The sequence below is a fragment of the Hevea brasiliensis genome, chromosome 16 (genome assembly GCF_030052815.1).
Source record: "Hevea brasiliensis isolate MT/VB/25A 57/8 chromosome 16, ASM3005281v1, whole genome shotgun sequence".
In the NCBI taxonomy this organism is placed as follows: Eukaryota; Viridiplantae; Streptophyta; class Magnoliopsida; order Malpighiales; family Euphorbiaceae; genus Hevea; species Hevea brasiliensis.
The window spans coordinates 55,596,718-55,611,710 of record NC_079508.1 but is presented as its reverse complement, the minus strand read 5'-3'; the positions used below and the strand labels follow the sequence as shown (position 1 = coordinate 55,611,710).

At 31.0% G+C, this 14,993-nt stretch overlaps 1 protein-coding gene across 1 annotated transcript; it reads left to right on the top strand.

Annotated features, from left to right (window-relative positions):
- Nucleotides 1-2,818: 2,818 nt before the first annotated feature.
- On the top strand, nucleotides 2,819-12,264 carry LOC110662663 (transcription factor GAMYB). Its single transcript, XM_021821715.2, has 4 exons — nucleotides 2,819-3,627; nucleotides 4,237-4,591; nucleotides 10,664-11,639; nucleotides 11,787-12,264. The coding sequence occupies exons 2-4, from the start codon at nucleotides 4,250-4,252 to the stop codon at nucleotides 12,002-12,004; spliced, it is 1,536 nt and encodes a 511-aa protein (XP_021677407.2). The 5' UTR covers nucleotides 2,819-3,627; nucleotides 4,237-4,249; the 3' UTR covers nucleotides 12,005-12,264.
- Nucleotides 12,265-14,993: the final 2,729 nt, after the last annotated feature.

Here is a 14,993-nt window from a genome sequence, read left to right as displayed (position 1 = left end):
TTTCGATATTTATTAATTTATATTTATAATAGTAATTTTAAATTGTATATAAAAATACTGAAAATATTCAAATTTTAAAAATTATTATTAAGTATTTTCTATTTTAAATATTTATAAATGATAAATAAAATAAAAAATAACTTCATGGAAAATATATATACTAAAATAACAAATAAATAAATTTATTATATTATTAATTAAATATAATTTTAAAAATTAAATATTAAAATATTAATGTTATTATTTTAAAAATTATAAATTGAGTTAATAAGTTACCAGATCACATAAATCACCAAATTTAATTAATAAAAATTTTTCCAAATAATTTTTTATTCAATTTAAATCTGCCAAAACAAATAAATAATTAAATAAATATCTAATCCAAGTTAATATTTAGGTCACCAAATTACAAGATTGATCTATTGAGTCGGACCAAATTTGACAACACTGATGGCAGGATCACGAATTAAATTCTATATTAAATATATGCAATATTGCATGCTTTTCAAATAATTAGCTAATTAATTTCAAAGATTTTAGTATTTTATCTTTTTGCAACACATATACCATTCAACTATTAGAAAATTTTTATTTCAAGTCGGCTTCAATATGTGAAAAATAATTTTATAAAATCGATATATCATGTTATATTTATAATTTTAGATAAAATAATTAAAATCTAATAAATTTTTTATCTCAAAATATTATTAAAAATTTTAAAAAATTCAAATGTGATTAAAAAAAGAGGTTCCATAGAGCGATTTCCATTTCAGTCGTTTTATTCAATTCAACGATTGACCAAAAGAAAACATTAATAAATAATAAATTACATGAACTTAGAGTAACCAATATATTTCTATGCAATGATTCAGACTAATGAATTTGTCCATTTAGATTGATTGTATCCATGCGGGATAATGATAAGGAAGAGAAGAATTTACAAAAAATGAGATTCAGAAAAAATGGATTATTTAGGAGGGTGGAATCAAACTAGGTGTATGTAATATATCTAGGTGTATGTAATATAGAGTTCTTCCAACTCTCCAGCTCATTGCACCAAAAGGCACCTCTATTGATTAGTTTTCTCACATTTTAATATATGATTCGATTCATTTTTGCTCTTTGGCCTGGACCTCAAGCAATGTTCAACCCTTTTATCGCAACATTCTCTACTCTCCACGTGGCTACTGCAATCTCGAAGAGGCAAATTGTTACAGGCCCACCAGCTTCTATCTGGTTTGTCCTCGAACCACATATCTACTAGAGTGAGTCCAACTATGATACTATCTATAACGCCCCGGCTCCAACCACTAGAGGAATTGTCCACTTTGGCCCACCCCATTATGAGCCTCATGGTTTTATCCCATAGATAAAATAGAGAATTTCCCAGGGAGTCACCCATCCTAAGATTTCTCTCAAGCAAGCACACTTAATCTCAGAGTTCTTTCAACTCTTCAGGCCATTCCACCAAAAGACGCTTCTATTGATTAGTTTTTCACATTTCAATATATGATTCGATTTATTCATGCCCCTTGTCCTGGACCTCAAGCAACGCCCAACCCTTTTACCACAGTATTCTCTGCGTGACCACTGTCATTTCGAAAAGGCGGGTTGTTACATAATCCAATTAAAAAGACTAATTTAAAGAAAACTTTTGTTTGTCCCCCGCTAAGGCATAGGCAACAAAATGTAATTTATATAAAACAATACATAAAATTACTTAATGCAAAACTTTAACTATATTGAAAAGAGGTAATAGGTGTTAGCACAATAATAAATAGAGTAAAGTATACTTTAATATTTTATATTTTGATATTTTTAATAATGAGAATATATATTTTTTTTGTTGTAATTAAAAATAGAAATTTTGACTCTATTTGCAACATACAAGTTGCTAATGATATTAAATGACGCTAATATGATATGCTATGCTAATGTGTCATTGTGTAGTATATTAATGTAGTGCCACATCACACATGGCACCACATTAATATTTAATGTTAGTGTCATTTAATACTTTTAGTAATTTGTTCATTCAGTTTAAATAGAGTTAAAATTTATGTCTTTAATTATAATAAAATAAAATATATGTTCTTAATACTAAAAAGGTTAAAGTACAAGATATTAAGGTGTACTTTACCCTAATAAATATGGCAATTTTTTTTACTAATTTAAATAATGAAAGTAAAACTAAAAAAAATAAAGCCATTCCTCATGCAACTTGAATTATTTTAAGGCTATATTTGGTTGATATTAATTTCATAAAAATTTGTAAAATTTAATTAATTTTTTTTTGTTTTTATGTTTGATTTTAAAATAATTTATATTTTAATTATAAAAATTCAATTATGTGAAACTAGTTATAACTAAAACTAACTTATATCAAATTGATAAATTTTAAAATGAATTCATGATTATCATATTAATATTTTTAGAGTAAAATTAATTTTAATTATTAAATTATATCAAACATAAATTATATTGAATTTAATTAAGTTTTATATTTTAGATTATATCATATTAAATGATAAAATTTATTTTGAAATAAATTTTATTTAAAATTTATTAAAATTTAAATTAACATTTAATTAAAAAAAAAGGAATTGACGTTAATAAAGATTCTTTTTATACAAGTCACTACGGCATGAATTCGAATATTCATTATTTTAGAGTCGAATTTAATAATACTAATAATGATTATTTATTGATGATGATTGATAATTAATGGAATTAGAATTAGGATGAGCCCTTCTTTTTTTTTTTTTACAATAAAATCTAGAGATTTGTGGATCAACCCAAATTAGATTAAAATAAAATAAAATAAAATAAAGGGAAAAATAAGAGATTGAAGGGAAAGAAGAAGGAAGAAAGAGGAGACTTAGCTGGTTCTCTCTCCTCTTCTATCTGTCCTATTTTTGCTCTTCTATTGCCATGTCTATCCTTTAATTGAGTTAGGCTTCTTTTTCTTTCATTCACATTTATTATTATTAAAAAAAATCTATTCTTCTTCATCTGTTTTCATCTATTTCTCTGTCTCATATCTCCCGCTGGATCATTACTTCGCTTAGCTCTCCTTGCTCTTTCTCACTCTTAAAATGCTCTTTTCTTGGATTCTTCCTTTCTCTCTTGTCTCATAAGTTTAGTATAATTTCATGATATGGGTTTTACTTTGCTGGATCTGGGCGTTATTATTTTCATGTATTTTGATTGGTTATGTTTTTGTTTTCATCAATAAGTCAAATGTGAAGCTCCAATTACACTCACTGTGGGATTTATGTCTTTGATCTGGTCTTAATTTCGAACTCCCATTTGTAGGCTAATTTTTATTTTTCAAATCTGATTCAATCTGTTTTAGTTTTCTCCCTCTCTCCCTCGCTCTCTCTTTTTTTTTTTAATTTTTTTTTTTAGTTTTCAATTGGGGTTTAACGGTTTGGGCATTTTTTTGCTCCAATAATATTTTGATTTTGGTTTTTGTATTTTAAATTATTTCACTTCATTATCCCATTCTTGTGTTTTCATTTGCTGGAAGTGTTATATTGAGTGAAATCATAACTTTTAGTCTGTGGGAAGGATTGGGAATCATGGGTGTCTCATTACTTTGAATTTGGCCGTCTTTATTCCATCCAGGTAAAAGAATTCTGTCCACTTACATTAAATTCTGTTTTGAATTTTAGTTTATTTTTGGTAGTTGAGTACATACTGAAAAAGGAATGAAAGGTAGAAAAGCATGCAGTCAACTGAGAAGAGTGCTACCATTGACAAATCCCAAAACAATTTGGCATTTTCCCAAAAATTAAAATTGGCGAGAACCAAGTGTGCACACAGATATGAAAGGGTTCACGTGGTAGATCTTTGCAACTCTTTTAGCAATAATGTTCAAATGCTTGCATTGAACGTACAGAAAAACTCATGAATTCTGCAATATGTAATGCAAGAAATGTTTTCTTGGTATTTCTTGATGGCTTAAATGCTTTTCAGTTTTCAATTTACTGTAACAGTGTGCCTTTTGGTTTGCATGATTTTCCATCAATTTTTTGGATATGCATTTGTTTTATATCAAGCTTGTTCATAAATGTTCCTACAATATATGATTGTTTGGGACTTTATCTTTGGTTTATCATTTTCTTGAAATGCAAAAGCCGCAGTTTGTTTTCCTATATCCTGCTTGCAGTAATACCTTTTTATAATTTCAAATGAATTTCTTAACCTATGAATTATCATAATTCATTTTTCCAGGCATATTCAGGAGATGAGCAGAATGACAAATGGAGGTGAGGACGATAAAAGGTCAAAAGGACGCCTGGATTCACCAGCAGTTGAAGAAGCCAGTAACGGTCCCTTGAAGAAAGGCCCATGGACCTCAGCAGAAGATGCAATTTTGGTGGATTATGTCACTAAGCATGGAGAGGGAAATTGGAATGCTGTCCAGAAGCACTCAGGGCTCTCTCGTTGTGGAAAAAGCTGCCGCCTGCGATGGGCAAATCATCTAAGGCCAGATTTAAAGAAGGGTGCATTCACTCCAGAGGAAGAGCGTCGCATAATTGAACTCCACGCAAAGATGGGAAACAAATGGGCAAGGATGGCAGCCGAGGTTGGTAGCTCTGATCTTTTTCTAGTTACACTATGTTAGTGGGATTCTAACTATAGTCATGGACTTGAGCCACGACAATATTCTTAGCCTTCATGTTATGTGGTGTAGACACAGATAGGACAAGGCATTTTTTTATTTGTTTTTTGTGAATCTTAATCATTGATTCAGCAATCTTGTATAAGATTTTGTAGAGGAGTTTAGGTTTTCCCCTAATTTGTATTGGCAAAAATTGCCAACGATGATGGTTGTTGGAAATGAAATGTTGACTTATGGTTATGACCACTGTTGTTAAAAATTAAAAGCTCAAGGGTGGCCAACTGCCAAGGACTTTTGGGGCCTGGGTATAGCGTGCAGCATGAACAAGTGCATACTTATCAAAAGAATAAGAAAGAAACTATTTCTTGTGCTTTAGTAAAATGCGCCTCCTCACTTTACACCTTCCTCTTGCTCCTTCACATTGTGTGATTTAAGCAGGCCTGGCTGTGCTTTTAATAACATTGGTTAAAACTCATTTGACTTCTTGGTGATAATCTATTTTATTTTGTTTTTGCTTTTAATAACATTGGTTAAAACTCATTTGACTTCTTGGTGATACAACTCAACTCAACTAAGATTTTATCCCAAAAATTTGGAGTCGGCTGTATGGATTCTTTTTCTCCACTCTAAACGATTTTGGGTTAAATCCTCGGAAATGTGTAGGTCATGTTGTACTACTTTCCTCCAAGTCAGTTTAGGTTTACCCCTTTTTTTACCCTTTTTTTCTTTCTATCCTCTACCCCTAATATGCTCTACTTGTTTAACTAGAGCCTCTGTATGTCTACGCTTCACACGAACAAATCACCTCAATCTCCATTCTCTCAACTTATCCTCCATTGGTACCACTCCTGCCTTTTCTCTAATATTCTCATTACGGATTTTATTTAGTCTAGTATGGCCACTCATTCACCTTAACATTCTCATCTCTGCAACTCTTATCTTAGACACATACGACTCCTTCAGTGGCCAACACTCACATGGTCGGTCGTATGGCTGTACTGTAAAATTTTCTTTTCAACTTATTGGGAATCTTGCGATCACATAAAACTCCCGGGGCAAGTCTCCACTTCAACCATCCGGCTTTAATCCTATGACTAACATCCTCTTTACATCCCCCATATACTTGAAGGACTGAGCCGAGATATTTAAAGTGATTACTTTGGGACAGTATCACTCCATCCAAACTAACTCCTTCCCTATCACCAGTTTGGCCTTCACTGAACTTGGAATACATGTATTCTGTTTTCGTTCTACTTAACTTAAAGCCTTTTGACTCTAGAGTACTTTTCCAAAGCTCTAACTTTCTATTAACTCCTTCTTGCGTCTCATCTATCAGAACTATGTCATCCGCAAACATCATGCACCAAGGGATACTCTCTTGTATATGTTTCATTAATTCATCTAAAACTAATGTAAAAAGGTAAGGGCTTACAACTGAACTTTGGTGTAATTCAACTGAGATAGGAAAATCTTTTGTGTCCCCTCCCACTGTGCGCACAATAGTAGTTGTTCCTTCGTACATGTTTTTCAATATTTGTATGTACCTAATAGATACCCTCTTTTGTTCTAACACTCTCCATAAGACATCTATTGGAACACTAAAATAAGACTTATCCAAATCGATAAAAACCATGTGTAAATCTTTCCTCGCATTTCTATATTTCTCCATCAAGATTCTGATGAGAAAGATCGCTTCCATAGTTAAACGACCAAGCATGAAGCCAAGTTGATTGGGAGAGATAGAAGTATCATGACGTAGTCGATGTTCCACAACTCTCTCCTACAACTTCATAGTATAGCTCATGAGTTTAATTCCCTTATAGTTTGAGTAACTCTGTATGTCTCCTTTATTTTTAAAAATAGGTACTAAAATACTCCTCCATTCATCAGACATTTTATTTGAATTTAAAATCTTATTAAACAATTTAATTAACCATGCCACTCTCATATCTCCCAAACACTTCCATACTTCAATTGGTATTCCATCGGGTCCACAGGCTTTATCCACTTTTATTTTCTTGCGTGCTTCCTTTAATTCTAAAAATTTAATCCTTCTAGTATAATTCACATTTTTTTCTATTGCTCTGTAGTCTATATTCACGCTATTACCATTTTGACTATTATTAAAGAGATCATCAAAATAATTTTCCTATCTTTCTTTAATGTCCTCATCTTTCACCAACATTTTTCCTTCTTTATCCTTAATGCACCTAACTTGATTGAGATCTTGACATTTCTTTTCTCTCCTCGTTGCTAATCTATAAATATATTTTTACCCTTCTTTAGTTCCAAGTTTCTCATATAACTTTTCAAAGGCCTGCACTCTTGTTTGACTAATTACCTTTTTTGCTTCTTTCTTTGCTATTTTGTACTGTTCATATACCTCATTATTATCACACTTAGGTAATTTCGTATACCATTCTCTCTTTCTCTTCACTGCCTTTTGTACTTCCTCATTCCACCACCATCTCTCTTTTGAGGGTGGTCCATGTCCTCTAGACTCTCCAAGTACTTTTCTAACTACTTCTCTAATCTTTGATGCTATCTGTATCCACATATCATTGGCCTCCATATTTAGCTTCCATGCTTCGGACTCGAGAAGCTCATTTTTGAAATTCACTTGCTTTACTCCTTTGAACTCCCATCACTTTGTTCGAGCTACATTATTTCTTCTAACCTTACTTGAATTGTTCCTAAACTTGACATCCAAGACCACTTACCGACTTTGACTTGTAAAAGCTTCTCCCGGAATGATCTTACAATCTTTACATAGAGCTTTATTTGTCTTCCTGGTTAAGAGGAAATCAATTTGGCTTCTATGTTGCCCACTTTTGAAAGTCACTAAATGTGACTCTCTTTTTATAAAGTAAGTATTTGCTAGTATTAGGTCGTATGCCATAGCAAAATCCAGAATGCTTTTTCCCTCATTTCAGTTGCCAAATCCAAAACCTCCATGAACATTCTCATAGCTTTGCCTATCACTTCCTACATGTCCATTCAAATCTCCACCGATGAAAACATTCTCTTCATTCGGTATGTTTTGTATTAGATTATCCATATCTTTCCAAAACCTTTGTTTACTCTCACTATTTAGTTCTATTTGTGGGGCATAAGCACTAACTACATTTATTGTTTCTCGTTTTAGTACTAGCTTTACTAGTATAATTCTATCTACTACTCTTTCCACAGTTATTACAACATCTTTCAACGTCTTGTTTAAGATTATGCTCACACCGTTCTTATTTCTCTCCTTTTCGGTAAATAACAGTTTGTACCCTGAATTACCCACTTTCTTACTTTTCTCTCATATCCATTTAGTCTCCTGAATGCAAGCAATATTCACCATTCTCCTCTCCAAGGTATCCACAAGCTCCATTAATTTTCCTGTAAGTGATCCAACATTCCAAGTACCAACCCTGATTCTCCTCATATCATGTTCCTTCCTAATTGATCTTATTCTATGATATCTTCTATTATTCTCTATGCCTATCTGGTATTTTATTCTACTATCTGTTCTATTATCTGTCCTATGGACTAACTTCTTTACCCACACCCGTCCATGATGTGGGAACTTTTGCTTATTTAACACCACACCTGGGCGCTGGCATGGCGCGTTGTTTTTGATGAACACCCTATACCCTTGCATATTTCTCACTACACCCGGGCTCCGATGTAGCGCGTCGTAAGTAAAGGACGCCCTAACGTTTATATCATTTGAATCCATATCATAAGATGTGACGAAATTTTTACGCTGATTGTCACCTGCCGCAACCCTTCTCCTTTATCTGGGCTGGGGACCGGCTAAGCGCAAACTACTTAGGCAGAGTTATTTGACTTCTTGGTGATAATCTATTTTATTTTGTTTTTTCAAGAACCATGGTTTTTCAGGATTAGTGAGACAGACAGGTTAGTTTATTAAATCAGGATTAGTGAGACAGGCAAGTTAGTTTCTGAAATCATGGTTTATCAACACCCAAATTAAAATAACTATGAATACAACTTCCATAATTTTTTCTTTCCCTAAGATGGTTATATTCTTTGAAATAATGCTTACACTTGTCTTATTTTTTTCATGCATAGTACTGATGCTCAATAGTGTAGTATCATGTTGATGTCACCATTAATGAAATGCTTTTCATGTTACAAATTATGTCCTGGTCTCAAAAATTCATATTGAATGTGGAATGGGAGATGCTATCCTTTTTGGCATGGTAGCCCATGTGCTGAATCCTATTTTCAGGTTCAAGAATGTTAGCTATGGTTTCTTCTTTTATGAATTTTGACAATAGGAATGTAGCTTGAGAGTTGAGACATGAATGTTGTTCAGAATGTTCAACATTGCAAGTTAAGAATTAGCTTTTAGATATTTCAAAATGTTGTATCCAACATTTGCAGAGACTCTTCCACGTGGATATTGATAAAGGGAGCTGCTTTAATGTTTCAATAAGCTTTAGGGATGAGGTTTCTTCGAAGCTAAGTTCGACTTTCCTTGGACAAATTTTTAGAAGCCTGAGGCTTCTAAAATGATGTTTTCTTATTTGTTTGTTTTTGATTGAGAAGCTGCTTTGAAGAGCATTCTAACTATAAATGATTCCTGGAAGAGGACTATAGTTAATAGATGTTCCCTTCATAAGGATGATGCTATATTAGTGTGGTATCTTTCATTTTATAACTGAGCTAGGCTGCTGTAGGAGTTACCATGATCATGTGTAGACGCTTATTGAGTTGCTACTTGTAGGACTGTGAACGGTTCTCGGGGGTCTCGAACTGAGCTGAAGAACCGTATTGAACCGAACTTATTTTAATACTTTGGTTCAATTTTGGTTCTTTAGTAAGAAATGATCGGAGCCGTACTGAAACTGAATCAAAACCGTATCGAAACTAAACCGGAATGGGAACGGGAACCGTACCGAACTAAGAGTCGATTTTATACATATCCTTTTTTAGATGTATTATATACTTTTAATATAATCATATTTACATGCAATTAAGATTGTGTGTGTGTGTGTGTGTATGTATATAATTATAGACTATACACGATCTAATATTATCTTTTAGTTCTCTACCTTTTGCTTAATAATTTTAGTTATAAATATATTAAATTACCTTGTAATTATTAATTATAAGTGAATTATTATATTATATATATGTTTAATTCATAATTATATTTATATTTTATAATTAAATTTTATAGAATTAATAAATAACTTAATGGTATATTATATGATCTACTTATAATATCATATAATATGTTTGATCCTAAATTATATATATACCTTATACTTAAAGATTATATAATTGAAAAATAACTGAAAGATATATTATATGATATATTGTGTATTAATGACATACGTCAAAGGTTAAATGTTAATTCAAGCATTACTTTTTATAGAAACAATTACATAAAAATTATTTCCAAAACAGAGAACTAAACGGGAACTGAAGAACCATGAACCAAACCGAAACAATAAAGAATCAAACCGGAATCGTATCGAAATTTGAGTTCGGTTCTAGTTTCTAAGTAGACTCCGAATTTGAATCACACACCTCTCTAGCTACTTAGTCTCTAGATGAAGATTTGTAGCTAGGAGAGGCATATTTTCTTGTAAATAGAATTTTTTTTTTTAAAAAAAAAAGATCTTTTATCTGTCACTTTTTTTGGTTATTGTGAGGGAGAAATAGAACTTGTGAGGGAGAGAGGTCTGGGACACTCACTACGCAAGGAGATAAGTGGCTGTAAATTTTACACTTCTAATCACTAAATGCTGTACTTTTAATGTGGAAAATATGTTTTTATCTCTTTCATTTTTATAACCAGTTGGTTTCTCTCTGAAAAAGGAAAAAGGCTAACCGATAGCCGTGACGGTACATGGCATTTTTTCCCCAGAGGGTTTTGGGTGAAGTGATCATTTTTTAATGTATCATTGCAAAACCTGCGTAGTTCTAGTTTTGCAGCTGCAAGAATATTTTTGCTCTGTTGAGAAGAAAAAATGGCTGTTCCAAATATGATCTCATCGATTTTTATTTCTTTTGCAGTTGCCTGGACGCACAGATAATGAGATAAAGAACTACTGGAATACTAGAATAAAGAGACTGCAACGTGCTGGTTTACCAATTTATCCTCCAGAAGTATGCCTGCAAGTATTAAACGGAAGTCAAGAAAGTCAAAACATAGGCACACTGCAAACTACTGACACATATGGTCCTGATCTGATACAGACGGACCCTTTTGAGATTCCAGAAGTGGAATTCGAGAATTTAGGACTCAATCTTCCATCTTATTCCCCAACAGTTCTTGATATTCCTACTAGCAGTGCGCTGAAGCAAGATATAGGTTCCTCCAATAGTAATAGCTTTATGTTTCCAACTATGCATCCTCACAAACGCCTTCGAGAGTCACAGACCATATTCCCTAGTCTGGATGGTAGTGTTAGCGGTGGCCTCTCAGCTTTCATTCAATCAACAAATTACTTTTCTGAGAATATCACAGAATCCGCTGGTATATCTTCTCAATATGATTCTCATACTAACACCTTTCGCCAGCCACCACTGGATGTTCTTCCTGGCAGTCATGCCCTATTAAATGACAATTCTTCTTCTTCTGAGCCCTTATATGGGGCTATGAAGTTGGAGCTCCCTTCACTCCAATATTCAGAAACTCAACAGGATAGCTGGGGAACACCTACTTCCCCATTGCCTTCACTTGAGTCTGTTGATACTTTGATTCTGTCTCCTCCAAATGAACAGACCCAGTCAGAGTGCCTTTCACCACGAAGCAGTGGTCTGTTGGAAGCAGTACTATATGAATCGCAGACCAAAAACTCAAAGAAATGCTCTGGTCACCAAACTTCAGATACTTCTGTTGCACCTGGTGATGTAGAGGATTGCCCCTTGAATCCCTATGAGACAGAATGGGAAGTACATGTTGACCCAAATTCTCCTTTAGGTCACTCTGCTGCGTCAGTATTCAGTGCATGTACTCCCATCAGTGGAAGCTCATCAGATGAACCAGGTGAGAATATTTTATGCTGCAAGGCTACCAGGACTTTCTTATTAGTAATGTTTTTTGTGTTTCACGTAGGAGATGATATATTTTATATTGCAAGGACGTTCTAGGACTTGGTCTTTTCTTTGTCTATTTAACATGTGTTTCATGTAGGATTTGATCTGAAGCCTGAAACAACCAATCAGGTTTCAACCTCATACGTTAAAGAGAAAGAAGTTCTTAATCAGATTGACTTTATGAGGCCAGATGTTTTGCTCGGCTCAGGCTGGTTTGCGCTTGGTGGTGGGTGTGCTGGGAGTGCTAATGACCAACCTGTTCGAACTAATGCAGCAGGGGCATCACTCGGTGATGATATTGACAACGAAGGCTAGTAAATGGATGCTCGGAATTTTAGTCAATATTGCAAATGAGAGAAGTTGCCTATTTGTTAGCTCTGGTACTTCAATTCATCTTTGTAACTACATTCACCTTTATCTTTTTGTTACGATTGCTGAGAGGTGGCCTTTCCAAGATCTTGTGAACTATGGCGTGACAATTTATATGTTAGTATGCTCAAGTACATCTTGATTATTTCTTTTGTTGGCAGTGGTGGTCTTGGAAGATTTTATATTATGAAACATTATTGTGTTCATTTTGTGTAGTGGCAATCAATAATAAAAGATTTGCACTATAAATAATCACAAAACTTGATTAGTCTTGATGTCAGACTTGATGAACGCAGTGCTATGAATGCCATTCAAGTAGGGAATTCATTGCCGTAGAAGATCCAACTTGCCTGAGCTTCTTCTTTAAATTGCTCTATTGAGCTGGTTGGTTGTTAAATAAACTAAACATGATTATGAATCTCAGCTCAATTATCTAGGTAATTATTACACATGATCACTCAATTGTATATGTATTTTTATAAAAATTTTTGATTTAATTTTATAAAAGTTACTGTAATTGGTAATTAAAAGATTTTAGATTAATCTATTAATTAATTAATTATTTTATAAATAAAATTATCAAATTGAAGTTCATTGAATTTTATGAAAGCAATTAAAATTTAAAAATTTTTATGAAAACATTTATAAAATTAAGTCAACGCGTGTGTTATTTACTATAGTTGTTTTAACGAGCAATTTCAAGTATCTCTAAACTCAACTTAGACTTGATCATAATCTAATATCCATATCCATATTATTATGATTACAGCCTTGAAAAACATTTCCATATTATTTATGATTTAATTCTTGGACCAGACATGAATGGCTAAGCTCTAATGTCCATTTCAATTGCTACTGATCAAGCACAAGACCCAGCAGAGAGATTTTAGAAATTCTTAAAAGGAATGATTCTGACACATACATACTCTGATAATGCCAAAGAAGTTTTCCTTAATTGCTTTCCATGATCTAATTCTAGACCTGCAATGGATCAGTTGGTCAGAGCATAAATCATCTTGAAAATCTTTTTTTAAGAAAATTAGGTTAAATGGAAGGAAGAGAGAGAGAGAGGAGGAAGAGCATATAGAGAGTCAAGAGAGAAGTAAAGGGTTACAGTAGGAGGAGAAGGAAGAGAGATAGAGTGTGCAAGTTAAAGAGAGAAAATTTAGTTAATTATAAAAATAATTTTAAATATCATAAAAGATGCTGGTATGGAAGCAATACTAACACCTTGCCATGGCAATGATTAGAATTTAATTTGAAAAAAAAAATTAATGAGTGCTTAATATGAGTGATTTGATATTCTTATTCTTTAAAAGAAATTGTTATAACATTTTATCTTTTATAAACTGATTCGGCGTAAATAGAATTAATCATGATTTATTAATATGAAGGATGGATACCTATAAAATATAAAAAAAATAAAAATAAAAATAGCTATTAAGACACTTCAATTAAAATTTAATGAATTTTGTGATATAAATAGATGTCTAAAGATATTATTATTATTATTATTATTATTATTATTATATTTTAAATTGAGAGATGGCTAAAATTTGTCCTTAGCTGATCACATGACATGAGATAATTAACTAGAGTTTTTTTTTTTTAATAATAAAGATTTTCTTAAGTTTGCTTGCATTTTTAGATTCAAATTTTGTATTAACATCCTTCACAATGGTTTGATTTAAGTAATTGACTTAAGATATGTTATCCGTCAGTCAATTTTCATTACCTTCTACTAATTTGTACATGCCACTTGCAAAGAATGCGACTTGCCAAAATAAATTGATTATTTGATATGTCATGGACAAATAATATTCATTAATTGATATGTAAATAAATATATAAAAATAATAATTATTTAATATTTACTTGACTTTATTTATTCTTTTAATTTTTAAAATTTAAATTATAGAATGTTGTTAAATATTGGTTTTACTCTTTTTTATCTGATAATATATATATATATGAATTAATTTATTTTAAATAATTAACTTAAAAATATATCATTTATTAGTCGATTGTCATTATCTGATTTGTATAAGTGAATCGGTATAAATGAATTGATAAAAAGTATCACTCGGTAAAAGATATTGATTAATTAATATATCACGTGATAAAAAATATTAATTAATTGATATACAAATAAAATATAAAGATAATGATTATTTAAAATTTAATTGAGTTAGTTTATCTTTTTAATTTTTAAAATTTAGATCGAAGAAGGATGTTGAATATTGGTTCTCCTTTTTCTAATCCGATAATATATATATATAAATTAATTAAAAAATATAAATTTATTATTATTAAATTTCAAAATTTAAAATTTAATAAAATTTATTAATACTAGAAAATAAATCTATTTTTCACTTTTCTTATATATTGAATATAGTGCTTATTAAAATCTCTTATTTCACTTGTTGATTTTTGTAATTTAATTATTTTTTATATAATTATTTTTTAATTATTTATTATGTTGTTTTTTCAAAATTTTGATGTTTATGTTTGATAAATTATTTGTTGAATCTCATCTATTTATGTGCATAAGTATATATTGTGCTTCAAAAAATTAAATATTTCTAAAAGAAAATTTAGATCTTGAAATCATTTAATGTCAAAAAAATATAAAAATAATAGATAGTTTCTGTTTATAATTTAAAAAATAATATATTAATTAATTAATTTATTTATTTATTCATACTAAAAATAAAATTATAATTAACTAAAAATTTTACTATCAACAAAATTTTATAATATAATTATAAAAATATAAAATATAAAAAATATATAAATTTATATTATTTAAATAAAATTATAAATAATCTATGCAACCGGTAGATTGACCGGTTGTCATTGTAATTTCAATTAATTACGTTGAAATCTATCTCTAAGTTTTGACATTAATTTTTATTATACGAAAACAATTTTTATT